Source organism: Salmo trutta, chromosome 32 (assembly GCF_901001165.1).
Source record: "Salmo trutta chromosome 32, fSalTru1.1, whole genome shotgun sequence".
In the NCBI taxonomy this organism is placed as follows: Eukaryota; Metazoa; Chordata; class Actinopteri; order Salmoniformes; family Salmonidae; genus Salmo; species Salmo trutta.
Window position 1 is genome coordinate 28803955 of NC_042988.1, and position 20548 is coordinate 28824502.

Sequence of the window (20548 nt, forward strand, 5' to 3'; positions counted from 1 at the left end):
TCACCGGAAGTTTACGGGGGTATGCTAGTTCTGAACGTCACATGCTAATGTAAAAAGCTGTTTTTTGATATAAATATGAACTTGATTGAACAAAACATGCATGTGTTGTATAGCATAATGTCCTAGGTGTGTCATCTGATGAAGATCATCAAAGGTTAGTGCTGCATTTAGCTGTCTTCTGGGTTTTGTAACATTATATGCTAGCTTGAAAAATGGGTGTCTGATTATTTCAGGCTGGGTACTCTGCTGACATAATCTATTGTTTTGCTTTCGTTGTAAAGCCTTTTTGAAATTGGACAGTGTGGTTAGATTAACGAGAGTCTTGTCTTTAAAATGGTGTAAAATAGTCATATGTTTGAGAAATTGAAGTAATAGCATTTCTAAGGTATTTGAATAACGCGCCACAGGATTCCACTGGCTGTTACGTAGGTAGGACGATTTGGTGCCACCTACCCTAGAGAGGTTAAATCAATCAACATATACAAATTAATTAGGCCCTAATCTATGGATTTCACATGACTGGAATACAAATATACATCTGGTCACACATACCTTAAAAAAAAGGTAGGAGTGTGGATCAGAAAACCAGTCAGTATCTAGTGTGACCACTATTTGCCTTACGCAGCGCGACACATCTCCTTCGCATAGAGTTGATCAGGCTGTTGATTGTGGCCTGTGGAATGTTGTTCCACTCTTCTTCAATGGCTGTGCAAACTTGCGGATTTTGGCGGGAACTGAAACATGCTGTCATACACGTCGATCCAGAGCATCCCAAACATGCTCAATGGGTGACATGTCTGGTGATTATGCAGGCCATGGAAGAACTGGGACATTTTCAGGATTGTGTACAGATCCTTGCGATATGGGGCCTGAAACATGAGGTGATGACGGCGGATGAACGGCACGACAATGGGCCTCAGGATCTCGTCACGGTATCTCTGTGCATTCAAATTGCCATCAATAAAATGCAATTGTGTTCGTTGTCCGTAGCTTATGCCTGCCCATACCATAACCCCATCGCCACCATGGGGCACTCTGTTCACAACGTTGACATCAGCAAACAGCTCTTCCACACGAAGCCATGCTCGCTGTCTGCCATCTGCCCAGTACAGTTGAAACCGGGATTCATCAGTGAAGAGCACACATCTCCAGTGTGCCAGTGGCCATCGAAGGTGAGCATTTTCACACTGAAGTGGGTTACGACACCGAACTGCAGTCAGGTCAAGACCCTGAAGACGGTTTCTGTCAGTTTGTGCATAAATTCCTTGGTTGTGCAAACCCACAGTTTCCTCAGCTGTCCAGGTGGCTGGTCTCAGATGATCCTGCAGGTGAATAAGCCGGATGTGGAGGTCCTGGGCTGGCGTGGTTACACATGGTCTGCGCTTGTGCCAAATTCTCTAAAACGACGTTGGAAGCGGCTTTACCTACTGGTAGAGAAATGAACATAAAATGATGTGGCAACAGCTCTGTTGGAAATTCATGCAGTCAGCATGCCAACTGCACGCTCCCTCAAAACTTAAAACATCTGTTGCATTGTGTTGTGTGACAAAACTGCAAATTTTAGAGTGGTCTTTTACTGTCCCCAGTGCAAGGTGCACCTGTGTAATGATCATTCTGTTTAATCAGCTTCTTGATAAGCCATACCTGTCAGGCAGATGGATTATCTTAGCAAAGGACAAATGCTCACTAACAGGGATGTAAACAAATATGTGTACAAAATGTGAGAGCGTACAAGTACTTGGGAGTATGGTTAGATGGTACACTGTCCTTCTCTCAGCACATATCCAAGCTGCAGGGTAAGGATACATCTAGACTTGGTTTCCTCTATTGTAATCACTCCTCTTTCACCCCATCTGCCAAACTAACCCTGATTCAGATTTAAAATATATATATATATATATATATATATATATTTCACCTTTATTTAACCAGGTAGGCCAGTTGAGAACAAGTTCTCATTTACAACTGCGACCTGGCCAAGATAAAGCAAAGCAGTGTGACACAAACAACAACACAGAGTTACACATGGAATAAACGAGCGTGCAGTCAAAATCACAATAGAAAAAAAAGAAAGTCTATATACAGTGTGTGCAAATGGCATGAGGAGGTAAGGCAATAAATAGGCCATAGTAGCGAAGTAATTACAATTTAGCAAATTAACACTGGAGTGATAGATGTGCAGATGATGATGTGCAAGTAGAAATACTGGTGTGCAAAAGAGCAGGAAAGTAAATACAAACAATATGGGGATGAGGTAGGTAGATTGAATGGGCTATTTACAGATGGGCTATGCACAGCTGCAGCGATCGGTTAGCTGCTCAGATAGCTGATGTTTAAAGTTAGTGAGGGAAATATAAGTCTCCAACTTCAGAGATTTTTGCAATTCGTTCTAGTCATTGGCAGCAGAAAACTGGAAGGAAAGGCGATCAAAGGAGGTGTTGGTTTTGGAGATGACCAGTGAGATATACCTGCTGGAGCGTGTGCTACGGGTGGGTGTTGTTATCGTGACCAGTGAGCTGAGATAAGGCAGAGCTTTACATAGCATCGACTTATAGATGACCTGGAGCCAGTGGGTCTGGCGACGAATATGTAGCGAGGGCCAGCCGACGAGAGCATACAGGTCGCAGTGGTGGGTAGTATATGGGGCTTTGGTGATACAAATAATGGCACTGTGATTGACTGCATCCAGTTTTCTGAGTAGAATGTTGGAAGGCTATTTTGTAAATGACATCGACGAAGTCGAGGATCGGTAGGATAGTCAGTTTTACGAGGGTATGCTTGGAGGCGTGAGTGAAAGAGGCTTTATTGCGAAATAAAAAGCCCATCCTAGATTTAATTTTGGATTGGAGATATTTAATATGAGTCTGGAAGGAGAGTTTACAGTCTAGCCAGACACCTAGGTATTTGTAGTTGTCCACATATTCTAAGTCACAACCGTCCAGAGTAGTGATGCTAGTCAGGCGGGTGGGTGCGGGCAGCGAATGGTTGAAAAGCATGCATTTAGTTTTACTTGCATTTAAGAGCAGTTGGAAGCTACGGAAGGAGTGTTGTATGGCATTGAATCTCCTTTAGAGGTTTGTTAACCTGTTAGGGCTAGAGGGCAGTATTTACACGGCCGGATAAAAAACGTACCCGATTTAATCTGGTTACTACTCCTACCCAGTAACTAGAATATGCATATAATTATTGGCTTTGGATAGAAAACACCCTAAAGTTTCTAAAACTGTTTGAATGGTGTCTGTGAGTATAACAGAACTCATATGGCAGGCAAAAACATGAGAAGATTCCTTAAAGGAAGTGCCCTCTCTGACAAGATCTTGTTCTTCTTGTCTCTGTTTATTGAAGACTGAGGATCTTTGCTGTAACGTGACACTTCCTACGGCTCCCATAGGCTCTCAGAGCCCGGGAAAAAGCTGAATGATGTCATTCCAGCCCCAGGCTGAAACACATTTGCGCTTTTGGCAAGTGGCCGATAAGAGGATAATGGACTTAGGCGCGTGCACGAGTCGATCCCGTGCTTTATTTTCTTTCGTCTATTTACCTAAACGCAGATTCCCGGTCTGAATATTATCGCTTTTTTACGAGAAAAATGGCATAAAAATTGATTTTAAACAGCGGTTGACATGCTTCGAAGTACGGTAATGGAATATTTAGAATTTTTTTGTCACGAAATGCGCCGTGCTCGTAACCCTTATTTACCATTCGGATAGTGTCTTGAATGCACGAACAAAACGCCGCTGTTTGAACATAACTATGGATTATTTGGGACCAAACCAACATTTGTTATTGAAGTAGAAGTCCTGGGAGTGCATTCTGACGAAGAACACCAAAGGTAATAAAACTTTTCTAATAGTAAATCGGAGTTTGGTGAAGGCTAAACTTGCTGGGTGTCTAAATAGCTAGCCCTGTGATGCCGGGCTATCTACTTAGAATATTGCAAAATGTGCTTTCACCGAAAAGCTATTTTAAAATCGAACATAGCGAGTGCATAGAGGAGTTCTGTATCTATAATTCTTAAAATAATTGTTATGTTTTTTGTGAACGTTTATCGTGAGTAATTTAATTTACTTATATACATATTCTAGTTACTGGGTAGGAGTAGTAACCAGATTAAATCGGGTACGTTTTTTATCCGGCCGTGTAAATACTGCCCCCTAGCCCTAACAGGTTAACCATGCTGTATGACTAATAATTCATCATGGTTTATTGATTCATTTACCTTTATTAGATAATTCTCTTATAACTCCCATAGTTGATTTCTTCAAACCAAGCTGCTTACCTATTGCAGATTCAGTCTTCCCAGCCTGGTGCAGGTCTACAATTTTGTTTCTGGTGTCCTTTGACAGCTCTTTGGTCTTGGCCATAGTGGAGTTTGGAGTGTGACTTTTTGAGGTTGTGGACAGGTGTCTTTTATACTGATAACAAGTTCAAACAGGTGCCATTAATACAGGTAACGAGTGGAGGACAGAGGAGCCTCTTAAAGAAGAAGTTACAGGTTTGTGAGAGCCAGAAATCTTGCTTGTTTGTAGGTGACCAAATACTTATTTTCCACCATAATTTGCAAATAAATTCATAAAAAATCCTACAATGTGATTTTCAGGATTTTTTTTCTCATTTTGTCTGCCATAGTTGACGTGTACCTATGATGAAAATTACAGGCCTCTCTCATCTTTTTAAGTGGGAGAACTTGCACAATTGGTGGCTGACTAAATACTTTTTTGCCCCACTGTATACAGAATGGTGTCGTCGCGTAGAGGTGGATCAGAGAATCACCAGCAGCAAGAGCGACATCGTTGATATATACAGAGAAAAGAGTCGGCCCGAGAATTGAACCCTGTGGTACCCCCATAGAGACTGCCAGAGGTCCGGACAACAGCCCCTCCGATTTGACACACTGAACTCTATCTGAGAAGTAGTTGGTGAACCAGGCGAGGCAGTCATTTGAGAAACCAAGGCTGTTGAGTCTACCGATAAGAATGTGGTGATTGACAGAGTCGAAAGCCTTGGCCAGGTCGATGAATACGGCTGTATTGTCAGTATACGACAGTATTGTCTCTTATCGATGGCAGTTATGATATCGTTTAGGACCTTGAGCGTGGCTGAGGTGCACCCATGACCAGCTCAGAAACCAGATTGCATAGCGGAGAAGGTACGATGGGATTCAAAATGGTCGGTGATCTGTTTGTTAACTTGGCTTTCGAAGACCTTGGAAAGGCAGGATAGGTCTGTAGCAGTTTGGGTCTAAAGTGTCTCCACCTTTGAAGAGGGGGATGACCGCAGCAGCTTTCCAATCTTTGGGGATCTCAGACGATACGAAAGAGAGGTTGAACAGGCTAGTAATAGGGGTTGCTACAATTTAGGCAGATCATTTTAGAAAGAGAGGGTGAAACAGAGTATGTTACAGTCCCTGATGTCTCTCTGGAAGGAGATCCTCGCCCTGCACTCGTCTACTTTATTGTCCAGTTACTGACCATTGGCGAGTAAGATACTCAGAAGCTGCGGATGGTATGCACGTCTCCTTAGTCAGACAAGAAGTACACTCCGTGTACATCTTCTCCGCCGGCGGCGTCTTGGAGCAGCCTCTGGGATAAGCTCAATTGCCTTAGGGGGTACGAGTTACCTCCGCTCTGATATGCAGAAGTTACTTCCGACTAAGTAATAACACAAAAGAAATTCTAGGATAATAATGCAAGAAATAACACACAAAAAATAAAAAATACTGCAAAGTTGCTTCGGAGCTAGAAGCAGAGCTGCCATGTCTGCCAGCAACAATGCATATTATTCCAAGCACCATGAAATGACACCATATATCTATTCTACAAACCTTACTGAGTATTCCTTACAACCCTTTTACTGCTGCACCCAGAATAGTTCTTGCTCTAAGCCAATCTATTTTGTCATTGTTGGTCTTAAAATATGTTTTTAAAAACATATTTTTTATTTCTTTTCATAAATTACTTTTTTACTTTTCTTGTTGGCACAATAAAAGTGGCCCTTGATTAGAATGTATTATGTCTTAGCAGCTAATGATATTACAATGTGTTGAAATGTGGGATTGTATTTAAAAGGTTTCCTTGTTACCATATGAAAGTGATGTCATCAATTGTGCTGCTGGCAGAATAGAACTGAGTGGGACATGTTTGATGAAGATAAAACCAAAACAGAAACCAAAACCAAACAAAAAAACGATCCTTTGAGAGGTATAAAAGGGAGTGGCAGACTTAACCTTGACACTTATTTGGGACTTCATTGAATTCTTGACACATCTTATCACTGGAAGACTTGAGGTAGGCTATAGACAATTTTGGTCCATTTGTTTATTGTTTTAAAGTTGATGTTATGTTCAAAAATTAGGCATAAATAAGATGGTGGACTTTGAAAATGGCTTCAAGCTACCACAAGCTGAATAAAGGATGTACTGCCTGTCACTATAATACCTCCATGTAAAAAAGCCCTGTTCAGACCTGTTGTTTACACCTGACTTTTGTGATCCAATCACCATGATTAGATTTCTCTCCAACTATGGTCCAGGGAGTCCACGCCAGGGTTTGCGTCCGTTATGAATTGAACTGAGGATACATTTTGAATTCCAATTCACATCTTGAGTTTGAATTAAAAATGGTCTGTACTGTAAAATGTAACTGTTACCCAATCTATGTGCCTTTACTCTGTGAATGGTCTGTCAATGTCTGTCTGCTATTTAGTGGTTAGGACATTGAGTGCTCTTTGACCTATCATAAGGTTCAAAGTGAACTTGTTGCTGTATGAAAGGACTAAGTAGCTATGTCTACGTATGCTCATATATATATATTTTAAGTGACACAATTGTTGAAATTGCTGTTATTTGTAGTCCTGCATAATTTTCTGTACATTTACAGACTGTAAATAAGACATGTTTACACTAAGACAATATGCTTATGTGGAGCACCAAAACATTTATGGATTTTGGGGTATTATTTGCTATTGTTTGTTCAACAGTTGCCTTGTTTACACCTTGAGCTAACATGTTTGTTTTGTGATCTGATTGATTTGATCATATCAATATATGATCACGGTTTGTTATCTTTACACATGGTTTTAAATGTCTCTTATCGATCCTCTGTGTTGCATTGGGACCAGATTTCCTGGTGCCAGCCTGTATGCAAATTAGTTGAAAGATATTATTTGTTTTAAAATAATATTGGATTTTTATTTTACACCAACAATTGATGCCATAAGTCAATGGTGTTACCTGTCAATGATTTTAGAAGCCGGAATAATTATGATTTGAATTGTTTGACCATCCAGATCTGTTTATACTTGATTGATATCCAGATGCAATTGGTCCCTGATTACCTCCGGAAGTGGTCTGGAAGATCAGATCACAATCATATGACAATGCGTCTTTAATTGTCTACCCTGTAAAAAAAGGTGGGAACAATTATAATGTGGACAAGATGAAGACAAAGGATGCATGTTAGCACCAGGTATAAACGAGGCTAGTGAATAAGCAAATCTAATTTATTATTTTTATATTGTGTGTGTGTGTGTGTTTGTTTGTTTGTTTAAAGTATTTATTTTATATTTCAGTTAAACAAACTTAAGAATAATTTTAGGAGAAAGGCATGGGGTTGTTTAAATCCAAACCTAGCCCTCCACCTCCATCACCAGGTAATTAGTATGTTTATATGTATGGAGGGGTTTTAATCACCATTTTGAAGTTGATGGTGATGTTTCCAAATGTTCACTTTTTCATAAAAAAAATGGTTCCAGAAATGTCTTAAAATGCCATTGAATAACATTTTAAAAATCAAATCAGTGATTAAAGGGATCACACTTCTTACCTTACCTGGGCTGCTTTCAACTGGCCCAGAAAGAGCCCCCAAAAACATTAGCTACGATATTGTTTCATACTGTATATAGGCATAAAACTTCTTAAGGTAAAAAAAAACAATACTTTGAGTTTGAGGACATTGTAATGCTTTACAGAGCCTCAAGGAGGCTAAATGGTGTCGTAACATAGCTAAGGGAACGGGTACATGGAGTAATTTTGGGGAGTATCATGCCTTTTCAATTTCAGTCCTGGGGAGAGTTTCATTTGTATTTATTTTTTAGGCCAGGGGAGGGTCATGTATTTTGTAATTGATGAAATTTCAATATTTCATGAAAAATATTTAATGAGAAGTTGTTTATCAGAATATGTACTGACTCTTTTGTTTAACAGCTTTTAGCAAAGAATGGAGACACACATCTTGGGGGTAAGTTCAGCATACACAAACCTTTTCAGATGCACAAAAATACATGGACATCTGAGAAGTGTAAGATTGATCACAAGTCTAACTTGTTTGGTCTCAGGTCACTACAACTCCAATGTGGATGTTTATGTTGTAAACTACCCTACTACCCCTACTTATATTTTATGATGGACCAGAGAGAGACATATTTTTAAGTAGGGGTGGTGGGTTGTTGAATTAAGTGCTTCAGAACTTAATCAAGATTTAGCCTAACCCTTTCTTTAACCCTTTCTCTGGTTTTTACTGCCATCTGACAGCCAGAAAGAGGAAATGCTGCAGAAACTGAAAGACTATGTGCCTGTAAACCCTCAAGTGAAGACTATCAGAATCCTCCTCCATGGACCAGCTGGAGGGGGCAAGTCAAGCTTCATCAACTCCATCAACAATATCTTTCAGGACAAATGTATGAACATTGCCTTAGCTGATAATACCTCTGCAGGTGCAAGCTTCACAAAAAAGGTACATTCTTAGGTATTATGTGACACATTCAAAGTAGCAATTGTTCACAACAATATATACACTGCTCAAAAAAATAAAGGGAACACTAAAATAACACATCCTAGATCTGAATGAATGAAATAATCTTATTAAATACTTTTTTCTTTACATAGTTGAATGTGCTGACAACAAAATCACACAAAAATAATCAATGGAAATCCAATTTATCAACCCATGGAGGTCTGGATTTGGAGTCACACTCAAAATTAAAGTGGAAAACCACACTACTGGCTTATCCAACTTTGATGTAATGTCCTTAAAACAAGTCAAAATGAGGCTCAGTAGTGTGTGTGGCCTCCACGTGCCTGTATGACCTCCCTACAATGCCTGGGCATGCTCCTGATGAGGTGGCGGATGGTCTCCTCCCAGACCTGGACTAAAGCATCCGCCAACTCCTGGACAGTCTGTGGTGCAACGTGGCGTTGGTGGATGGAACGAGACATGATGTCCCAGATGTGCTCAATTGGATTCAGGTCTGGGGAACGGGCGGGCCAGTCCATAGCATCAATGCCTTCCTCTTGCAGGAACTGCTGACACACTCCAGCCACATGAGGTCTAGCATTGTCTTGCATTAGGAGGAACCCAGGGCCAACCTCACCAGCATATGGTCTCACAAGGGGTCTGAGGATCTCATCTCGGTACCTAATGGCAGTCAGGCTACCTCTGGCGATTACATGGAGGGCTGTGCGGCCCCCCAAAGAAATGCCACCCTACACCATGACTGACCCACCGCCAAACCGGTCATGCTTGAGGATGTTGCAGGCAGCAGAACGTTCTCCACGGCGTCTCCAGACTGTCACGTCTGTCACATGTGCTCAGTGTGAACCTGCTTTCATCTGTGAAGAGCACAGGGTGCCAGTGGCGAATTTGCCAATCTTGGTGTTCTCTGGCAAATGCCAAACGTCCTGCACGGTGTTGGGCTGTAAGCACAACCCCCACCTGTGGACGTCGGGCCCTCATACCACCCTCATGGAGTCTGTTTCTGACCGTTTGAGCAGACACATGCACATTTGTGGCCTGCTGGAGGTCATTTTGCAGGGCTCTGGCAGTGCTCCTCCTGCTCCTCCTTGCACAAAGGCGGAGGTAGCGGTCCTGCTGCTGGGTTGTTGCCCTCCTACGGCCTCCTCCATGTCTCCTGATGTACTGGCCTGTCTCCTGGTAGCGCCTCCATGCTCTGGACACTACGCTGACAGACACAGCAAACCTTCTTGCCACAGCTCGCATTGATGTGCCATCCTGGATGAGCTGCACTACCTGAGCCACTTGTGTGGGTTGTAGACTCCGTCTCATGCTACCACTAGAGTGAAAGCACCGCCAGCATTCAAAAGTGACCAAAACATCAGCCAGGAAGCATAGGAACTGAGAAGTGGTCTGTGGTTACCACCTGCAGAACCACTCCTTTATTGGGGGTGTCTTGCTAATTGCCTATAATTTCCACCTGTTGTTTATTCCATTTGCACAACAGCATGTGAAATTTATTGTCAATCAGTGTTGCTTCCTAAGTGGACAGTTTGATTTCACAGAAGTGTGATTGACTTGGAGTTACATTGTGTTGTTTAAGGGTTCCCTTTATTTTTTTGAGCAGTATATATATATATATATATATATATATATATATATTAACCTATATCTAACATACTGTAACTGTATGGCCTAGAACAGGGGTAGGCATCTAGATTCAGCCACAGGACGATTTTTGTCAGAGTGTATGGTCGGGGGGCCAGAACATAATTATAATGTGTACACTGCAAATTGACTGCAACTAAGCACCAAAAGAGATAGTATTTGAAAATAATAATTATTTCATACCTTGATTACATTGAGACACGATCACGTCTTGTATTTTATTTGTGGGAGTACTTGGGAACAAATATTTAAAAATATTTGTTAAAATAGAAAAATTACTTGGGGCCGGTTTTGACCCCCGGGCCGCCTGTTGCCTCCCCCTGGTCTAGAAGGTAGACAATTGACATGAGTATTGAATTAATGCCGTATGGTTTTTATACAGTAGGTAGTTGTAATTTTGCAATGTATTTCTACAGTATGAAACCCACAAAATTGTGAAAGAAAAACCTGGAACCTACTACCCCTTCCTTTTCTATGATGTCATGGGGCTGGAGAATGGTATTGACAAAGGAGTTGATGATGCGGACATTGTCAAGGCCCTGAAGGGGCATGTAAAAGAGGGTTACACGGTAAGAACTGAACACTGCAACTTCTCAGTCTGTAAATATGTTTGCTGTATATAATAAACATGATTGTTTTTCCCTCTTTTTTCACCAGTTTAATCCTGCATCACCTTTAAAAGAGGAGAATGCGTACTATGTCAAGGCCCCCACTCTATCTGACACAGTTCACTGCCTAGTTAGTGCAATACCAGCTGATAAACTACCTATGATGAATGCCAACAATGACGAGAAGAATGATGTCTTCAAGAAGATGAGAGCCATCAGACTAGCTGCAAGTTACATGGGTAACACGTTTTTATGGAACATTGTTTATAATGTATAATGTTGTGGCGGGGCCTCATCATACATTTGACTAGTCGGTGCATATCAGCCCATATCAGAGCAGAGTTTGAACCCTGGGGCGCGTTCAGCAGGACGCAATGTTTTGGATAGTTCAGATAGAAATATTTAGTGTAGAACAAACATGCCTCTCCGACCTATAGACCAAGGAATCATGTCCTCTCTGGTCATGGCATTTCTATCTGCAACATTCAACAACGTTTGGAAAAGGAATGTTGCCCTGGTCTTGAACCCAGTTTTAAATATGCATTTTTCACTAATAATACAGTATATTTTCATGTAAAATAAACAAATTATTTAATACATACACAAACTGACCTGATACTTTAGACCTTTAGTAGTAATAAGATGGAAGAGACACAAGATTCAATTGGTTTCCATGTATTTGGCAGGGATTCCCCAAATGGTTATTCTCACCAAAGTGGATTTAGCCTGTCCATTGGTGAGGGAAGACCTGAAAAAGGTCTATTTGAGCAAGTATATAAAGGAGAAGGTAAGTGAATGATATTTGGAAAGTTTTGTTAGAAATGCAAGTATTTGCAGATTTGGCGCTCCATAATCTCTCTTGATGAGGAAAACATTTACATGTTAAGTCTGTCGGGAGACTGTGTCATATGACTGATAATGAGGAACAATTATTTTGGTGCGCTGGTTTTGTGTTACTGGCTATTTGCATTAATCATATGATTTCGCGGTTTTCATGAGTTTCATATCTCGGACTGGTTCCGGGTTGCCAAGATAGGCACTCCTGGACCATAGGCCCTGGCCTACAGTATGAAATAAATGGTTTGAGGGAGCACTTTAATTTATGCTTTTTCGTCTTCTTGTGAGATACATGTCCGAATGTGTTATTCTACTCATCTGATTGAATTGGAACCATATTCTTTCTTGCAGATGGAGCAGTGTAGTAATGAACTGGGGGTACCAGTGAACTGCATTTTGCCTGTGAAGAACTACCACGAGGAAATCGACTTGGATGATGACATGGATGTGCTGCTATTGAGATCACTGAAGCAGATGGTGGATTTTGCAGAGGGCTTCAAGCTATCACAAGCTGACTGATGGATGTACAGTACTCAATCTACAGCGTGTCACTGTATAATACCTCCATCTAAAGAAGCCCTGTTCACACCTGGTATTTACACCTGTCTTTTGTGATCCAATCACCATGATCAGATTACTCTCCAACTATGGTCCAGTGCGTCCACAAAAGGGTTGGCATAATTTCTGAATTGAACTGAAAATACATTTTGAATTTCATTCAAATCTTGAGTTTGAATTATAATTGTCTGTACTGTAAAATCAACTGCTTCCCAAACTGCTTACTATGTCCCTCTACTCTGGGAATGGTCTGTCGAAGTCTGTTAGTGTTGGTAGGACATTCATTAAACAATAGTTTCAGTCCTCCTTTACCTATCATAAGGTTCAAAGTGAACTTGTTACTGTATGAAATGGCTAAGCAGCTGTCTATGCTTATATTTTCTAAAGTGAGTGTCATAATTGTTGAAGTTGTTGTTATTTGCAGTCCTGGATAATTTACTGTACATTTACACACTATAGATAAAATCCGTTTATTGGTCAATTGCACACAAGGTCCAACCGAAATGTTACTTCAGCTTTTAACCCAACTCCTCCGAAAGACACATGCATACAGTGAGGGAAAAAAGTATTTGATCCCCTGCTGATTTTGAACATTTGCCCACTGACAAATAAAGTATCAGTCTATAATTTTAATGGTAGGTTTATTTGAACAGTGAGAGACAGAATAACAACAAATAAATCCTGAAAAACGCATGTCAAAAATGTTAGAAAATGATTTGCATTTTAATGAGGGAAATAAGTATTTGACCCCTCTGCAAAACATGACTTAGTACTTGGTGGCAAAACCCTTGTTGGCAATCACAGAGGTCAGACGTTTCTTGTAGTTGGCCACCAGGTTTGCACACATCTCAGGAGGGATTTTGTCCCACTCCTCTTTGCAGATCTTCTCCAAGTCATTAAGGTTTCGAGGCTGACGGTTGGCAACTCGAACCTTCAGCTCCCTCCACAGATTTTCTATGGGATTAAGGTCTGGAGACTGACTAGGCCACTCCAGGACCTTAAAGTGCTTCTTCTTGTGCCACTCCTTTGTTGCCTTTGCCGTGTGTTTTGGTCATTGTCATGCTGGAATACCCATCCACGACCCATTTTCAATGCCCTGGCTGAGGGAAGGAGGTTCTCACCCAAGATTTGACGGTACATGGCCCCGTCCATCGTCCCTTTGATGCGGTGAAGTTGTCCTGTCCCCTTAGCAGAAAAACACCCCCAAAGCATAATGTTTCCACCTCCATGTTTGACGGTGGGGGTGGTGTTCTTGGGGTCATAGGCAGCATTCCTCCTCCTCCAAACACGGCGAGTTGAGTTGATGCCAAAGAGCTCCATTTTGGTCTCATCTGACCACAACACTGTCACCCAGTTGTCCTCTGAATCATTCAGATGTTCATTGGCAAACTTCAGACGGGCATGTATATGTGCTTTCTTGAGCAGGGGGACCTTGCGGGCGCTGCAGGATTTCAGTCCTTCACAGCGTAGTGTGTTACCAATTGTTTTCTTGGTGACTATGATCCCAGCTGCCTTGAGATCATTGACAAGATCCTCCCGTGTAGTTCTGGGCTGATTCCTCACCGTTCTCATGATCATTGCAACTCCACGAGGTGAGATCTTGCATGGAGCCCCAGGCCGAGGGAGATTGACAGTTATTTTGTGTTTCTTCCATTTGCGAATAATCACACCAACTGCTGTCACCATCTCACCAAGCTGCTTGGCGATGGTCTTGTAGCCCATTCCAGCCTTGTGTAGGTCTACAATCTTGTCTCTGACATCCTTGGAGAGCTCTTTGGTCTTGGCCATGGTGGAGAGTTTGGAATCTGATTGATTGATTGCTTCTGTGGACAGGTGTCTTTTATATTGGCCTTCCCTGTGGCTCAGTTGGTAGAGCATGGCGTTTGAAACGCCAGCATGGTGTGTGCAACACCAGGGTTGTGGGTTCAATTCCCAAGGGGGCCATTACAACAACAAAAAAATGCATGAAATGTATGCATTCATTACTGTAAGTCGCTCTGGATAAGAGTGTCTTCTAAATGACTGAAATGTAAATGTAATACAGGTAACAAACTGAGATTAGGAGCACTCCCTTTAAGAGTGTGCTCCTAATCTCAGCTCGCTACCTGTATAAAAGACACCTGGGAGCCAGAAATCTTTCTGATTGAGAGGGGGTCAAATACTTATTTCCCTCATTAAAACATTTTTGACATGCGTTTTTCTGTTTTTTTTGTAGTTATTCTGTCTCTCACTGTTCAAATAAACCTACCATTAAAATTATAGACTGATCATTTCTTTGTCAGTGGGCAAACGTACAAAATCAGCAGGGGATCAAATACTTTTTTCCCCCTCACTGTACATATACATACAGGTTTTGGAGCGGTGCGGGGGGCTGCCACACTGGGTGCCCTGGGACCTGTTGTTGTGGGGGGGGGTTAAGTGACTTGCTCAAGGGCACAACAGCAGGCAATGGCATCTGGGATTTTATACCAGCAACCCTCTGGTTGCCAGCTCACTTCCCCACAGAATTTTCCCATCGGACCCAGGATTCAAACTGGCAACCCTCTGGTTGCTGGCTCGCCTCTAACCTGACATCGTTGAAAATTAGCATTCCAGTGGTATGAGTCCTATATATGTATTTCCTAAAATAAGTGTCAACTAACTCTAGCACAAATATGGTACTGTGCAACGTCAACACACCTCTGAGGACACAGAAACAGACCAGTTTGAAATAGTGTCTCTAGAAATTGTGTTTTCAAATAATGATTTAAACTAAGTCAATACACTACGACAACATGCTCATGTGGAACACCAAAATGGGATTGATTGTTTGGTATTGTTTGTTCAAGTCTACTTTCAAAAAGGACATAACCTGTTCTTACTAATCAGTTTTCCCTACCAGCTTCAGGCATGACATAAGTGAAAGTAAAAGTTAGAGGCCCCTCTTACATCAGTGAAGTCTAGTCACGTATCAAGGTCACTGTTGTTCGGCAAGCATTTACTGGTTAATCTAGTGCCATTGTAGTCATATATTTCAGAGAATACACTGTATCAGTTATGCTCCGATAGCATCATTTATGATTTTTTTTATTAATCTGTTTATTCCATGTTTCAGTCTATTGACCTTAATCAGGATGCATCTTAATCAGGATGCATCTGTTCTTCCTGTTCATGGGAACAGGAAGAACAGGTTAGACGTTTCTGTCTGAGGTTAGAGATGTCAATCTGAGGTTAGAGATGTCTATTTTAGGAGTGTGAGTTCTGAAGAAGTCATGTGATTTACTAGAAGAGCACAGCGCAATTAGAGGTAGTCAGTAACCAGTTTTCCATCCACCTTTTTATGTAAAGTACATGTTGGATAAAAAATGTCACGACAGGCCTGATGAAAACAGGAAACTTTTTCACAGCATTGCAACCACCTTCATTCACTTGAACTCCCCTAGCGAACACACACACACGATGTCTGGAAGAGGCAAAGGCGGCAAGGGACTCGGAAAAGGAGGCGCCATCTGAGACAGAAAGAGAGCGAGACTTCTCTGCGTTCTAAAAGAGCAACCCTTTTAATGGTAATTCCTGGTTCTTGTAGGCAGATATCTACTTCTCTCATTCCTGAGGCAACACGCTGTCAGGTTCCCCCCTCGTGCAATAGAGCGAGCAGACTGCCAACAAGTGTCGAGCAGTCTCAACTGCCCCTAGACAAACATGCGTTCTTCAAGGTAAAGAGGTGTGTTTGATTTAAGGCGCTCGAATTCCAGCTTTTTTATAATCATTTGATCACTGATAGCGTAGTTCATTGTTGTAGCACCTGAAAAACACATTTAAACCACATCGTTTTTAGCAACTACACTGCACGTCGTTTCCTGATCATGCACTAGTATTTTAGCTTTTAACTAACATAGGTTTTCTACCACCTTGCTCTGCACTGCACTGCCCCGCCCCCTAATCCTAACTAACAAATCTACATCGTTTGAACCAAGTTGCTCTGTGTCTGGCTCCCATTTTCAGTATATAGCTCAAGGGAATATCTTATAATTAACCACTGGCACTATCCCATTATTAGAAAGTGTTTTTAGTCAAATAAAATAAAATAAAAACCTGAATCTACCATACGCCTCACTACAAAGCCAACAATGGCTACTGCACCACCAATCACAAATGAACAGAGAAAATTGATATGGACCAAAGCTTTTGAGGGTAATTCAGACATTACTAGGACACCATCTGTGGAGGAAAACCCCCATCACTAAACCAAAAAAGATCCCCGCCTATCCAAGTACGGCAAGTCCCAAGCAGGCAAGAAAAACACATTATCACTGGACTGTTATGCCTCTTCTACCCAGCAAGAAATGACAGTGCAAAAAGAGAGTACCAACTCTCCTGAACCCACCCCTGAAGAACCTAGCAAACCAATGAATGCTATCAGGCCACCCAAAGAGTGCACCATCCCAATTTCTCCACCAAGCATCACCACCAGAGAAGAAATACCACTTACCAAGGACAAAACGGACCCTATAGCGCTCCTGGAAGTACTAGTCCAGCTCCAATACCTTGCCAGCGAACTCAACAAACATACCCAATCAACCCCTCTCGCCCCCTTTGCTCTCCAACTACAAGATACCCTCATGAAAATGAGCACTGCCCTTGTGCACGGTGATACCACAGCAACTAACCCTCCACAAGCCCTACCTCTATCCCCACTTCAAGATACCTATTCTGATATTGTCACTCAAAATATGGGAATATATTGGAAGCTGTACAGTAGCCACCCACAAAAACAGACCAGAAGGGAAAGCACAAGCGACAAGCAGAAATTGTCTCCTGTGGTAATTGACTTCTTGAACAGCGATGCCCTCCCACCTCCTTCAAACAAAGACATCTACAAAGAAATCCTACGCAATAAACCTAATATCCAACTGCAAAAGCTCATCCAGATGAGAAGAGGTGGAATCCTTGTATTTGTCAAGGATATCCACTCTCTGAACTCTCTCCTCTCCCCCTGGCCCACAGGGGCCTTTAATGGGGCAACAATAAAGTGTAGGCTGGCACAGAGAGGAAACCAAACCACCCAAGACAACAGACTCACCAAACAGCTAATCATCAAGGGCATCCAAATGGAAACCACCAGCGAAGAAATCCAACAGGAGCTGGAGAGGCAGCGCATTACAACCACCAAAGTATACAGGATCGTCAGCCGAGCCACACAGCAACCGACTACTTTCATCTGTATTCACCTCAACAAGCATGGTCACCCCCCACCAGCATTAAACAGTGCTACAAATGTCAAGAATTCAACCACGTATCCACCAATTGCAAAAACCAGGTCAAATGTCTGCGATGTGCTGAAAACCACCACCATAAAGAATGCCTCAAAGAGAAAAATGATGCCAGCTGTGGTGGTGCCCACTCATCGGTTTCCAGACAATGCCTCACCTATCTAGCCCTCACCACCACCAAGCCCACCCGTGCTACTACCACCATCAGCACAGCCACTACCAACCATCTCACAACACCAAGCCTCTCCGGCTCTCAGCAACACCATTCACCTGCTGGAGGATTTGAAAGGAATATGCAGAGACGAAGAAATGGTAAAGAGAGTTGTGGACAGCATAAGGAAACAGAGATGGCCCCACCTCCTAACTTTGAATCGCCTTCTACAGCCTTAACTACACTCCAAACCAAATGGCTACTCCAATAAATGTTCTACATGTCAACAGAGGCTTGAGGAGAAACAAGCAGGAGCTGAAGCAACTTTTTCTAGAAAAGCAAACTAGCATTGCCTCTATCAACAAAACCTTTCTAAGTACTAATCCAAGATTCCATATTCCTGGCTTTAACATTCTAAGGAAGGATCAACCAGAGGGATGCAGAGGGGGTGTGGCACTGCTTTTAAAGGAAGGAATCGAGTACTCTGAAGCTGTTTTCAACCTCACCAAAGAAGAACTCAACAATGAGTACACTGCAGCAAAAATACTCCTAAATGCACAAACAACTCTTTTGATAGCCACTATATACTGTCCACCCACAACAACACCCTCCGAAAAATGTATCACTGCCCTTGCAGACAACAACGGCCATACCATCATAATGGGAGATTTTAATGCCAAACACATCGACTTCAACTGTAATACTACAAATCACTCGGGAAGAGTATTAAGGGATATCCTCGACAATACAACACCAACGAGCCCACATACATCCATTCTTCAACCTCCACGGCAGACATCCTTGATCTTGTCCTCTGCTCCCTGGACTTGGCTGCTAAACTCCTTAGCTTCTCCGTCAGCCATGACGTGGGAAGTGACCACCTTCCTGTCCTTGCCTCCTCCTCTCTCCAACTTCAACAAGCACCTGAAAAACAAAGATACCACTACAAGAAAGCAGACTGCGAAAAATACAGAAAATGCATTACAGACAAGATAACACAGAACCCCAAGGATTTGGACCAGCTGGCTGAGAGAATAGGGAGTATCCTCATCCAGGCCCGAGAAGAGACTCTCTCACTTACCTCCATCAGACCACCACAACAACTCCCACCACATATCCTCAGTCTCATCAAGCAGAAAAGAAAGGTCCGGAGAGACTTTATTACAACAAGAGCACCCAACCTGAAAACAAAAGTTAATTGGCTACAGAATCACATCAGACATCAACTCACCCTCCACAAACAGAAACAGAGGACTGCCTTTTATCACCAGCTAGATGCAGACACCAACCCCCAGACCTTCTGGCCAAAAAATCAAAACAATTAACAGAGACAAAACCAATAACATACCTGTGCTAAAGTTTCAAAACCAACTCATCAAAGACCACAAAACAAAAGCAACATTATTCAGAAACCACCTACAAAATGTTAATTCTTGTCCCGACGATCCTCTCTTTGACAAAGACTGGAAAAACCTCGTCGACGGAGAAATACAGAAAACAGTGTATACTTCAAATCCGACACCAGTAGACCATCCCCTCACCCGCTCTGTTACCATTGAAGAAATCAAGACTCATTTGAAAAAAAAAAAAAAAACAAAGCACCTGGGGAAGACAACATTGACAGCACACTCATCAAACAAGCACCTGATGAATACCTGCACCTCCTTTCTAACCTCTTCACCACATGTCTCATGGAAGGCTATTTTCCCCTACCTTGGAAATCTGCAGTTGTCACAATGATTCACAAACCTGGCAAAGACCCATACAACGTTGCAAGTTATAGACCAATAAGCCTCCTCAGTCATGTCGGGAAGCTGTTTGAGATAGTATTCACCCAAAGACTGAGCAGCCACACTGAGGAAATGGGCCTCCTTGGAATCCACCAAGCTGGCTTCAGAAAAAGTTCAACTACCGATAACATTCTAAGACTGTCAGAGGACATCCTTCGGAACTTCAAGAAAAAATAACTTACCCTGGCAGTTTTCTTTGATATAGAAAAAGCATTTGACAAGATGTGGCACAATGGGTTGTGCTACCGGCTTGCAGACTCCATCCTCAAACTACCACTCCATCAGAAACATCACTAGCTTTCTCCACAACCGTACAATTAAAGTGAAGGTCTCGACAGCTATATCCTCACCTTTACCCCCGAAGCAGGTGTCCCACAGGGGGCAGTTCTAAGCCCACTACTTTTTCTACTCTACATATCAGATATTTATTACCCTCCACCCACCGTAGGCCAAGTCTCACAGTTTGCCGATAACTTCTGCTACTGGTCCAGCTCCAAATGCCCCCAACTTGCTGCAAAAAAACTCCAGAAGTCTATTGAAATGATCGAGATGTGGTCTAACATGTGGCGTGTAAAATTGAACCCACAAAAGACCCAATGTGTCCTCTTCACAAGAAGCACCAGCAAAAAAAGCAAGAAACCCGTAGATCTCAAACTCTACGGTGAAACAATAAAAGTAGAAAAATAAGCAAAATTCCTTGGAGTAACCTTCCAGAAGAACATGCACTGGACAACCTATATAGCGAACATAGAGAGAGAGGGACGAAAAAGACTAAACCACCAAAAAACGCTATGTGGAAGAAAATATGGAGCCTCGCCTCAGACAGTGCTGAAAGTCTACATCAGCTACATCCGATCTCTCTTTGAATACGCCCTACCAGCCTGGATTAACAGCTTCACAACAGCAGATGAATCGGCTACAGATAATCCAAAACATGGCAATAAAAATGGCTTAC

The 20548-nt window shown here is 42.2% G+C and overlaps 1 protein-coding gene across 7 annotated transcripts; it reads left to right on the top strand.

The window, feature by feature from the left end:
* Positions 1-6171: 6171 nt before the first annotated feature.
* LOC115171634 (interferon-induced protein 44) lies at positions 6172-12886 on the top strand. 7 transcript variants are annotated; one of them, XM_029728634.1, is made up of 9 exons: positions 6172-6287; positions 7288-7466; positions 7570-7650; positions 8204-8237; positions 8531-8732; positions 10814-10966; positions 11055-11244; positions 11692-11792; positions 12194-12886. In XM_029728634.1, the coding sequence occupies exons 3-9, from the start codon at positions 7605-7607 to the stop codon at positions 12359-12361; spliced, it is 894 nt and encodes a 297-aa protein (XP_029584494.1). In that variant the 5' UTR covers positions 6172-6287; positions 7288-7466; positions 7570-7604; the 3' UTR covers positions 12362-12886. The 7 variants fall into 7 exon arrangements, with proteins under 7 accessions (XP_029584494.1, XP_029584493.1, XP_029584492.1 ...); XM_029728633.1 differs by having other exon boundaries at positions 7315-7466; XM_029728632.1 differs by lacking the exon at positions 7288-7466.
* The last annotated feature ends 7662 nt before the right edge of the window (positions 12887-20548 follow it).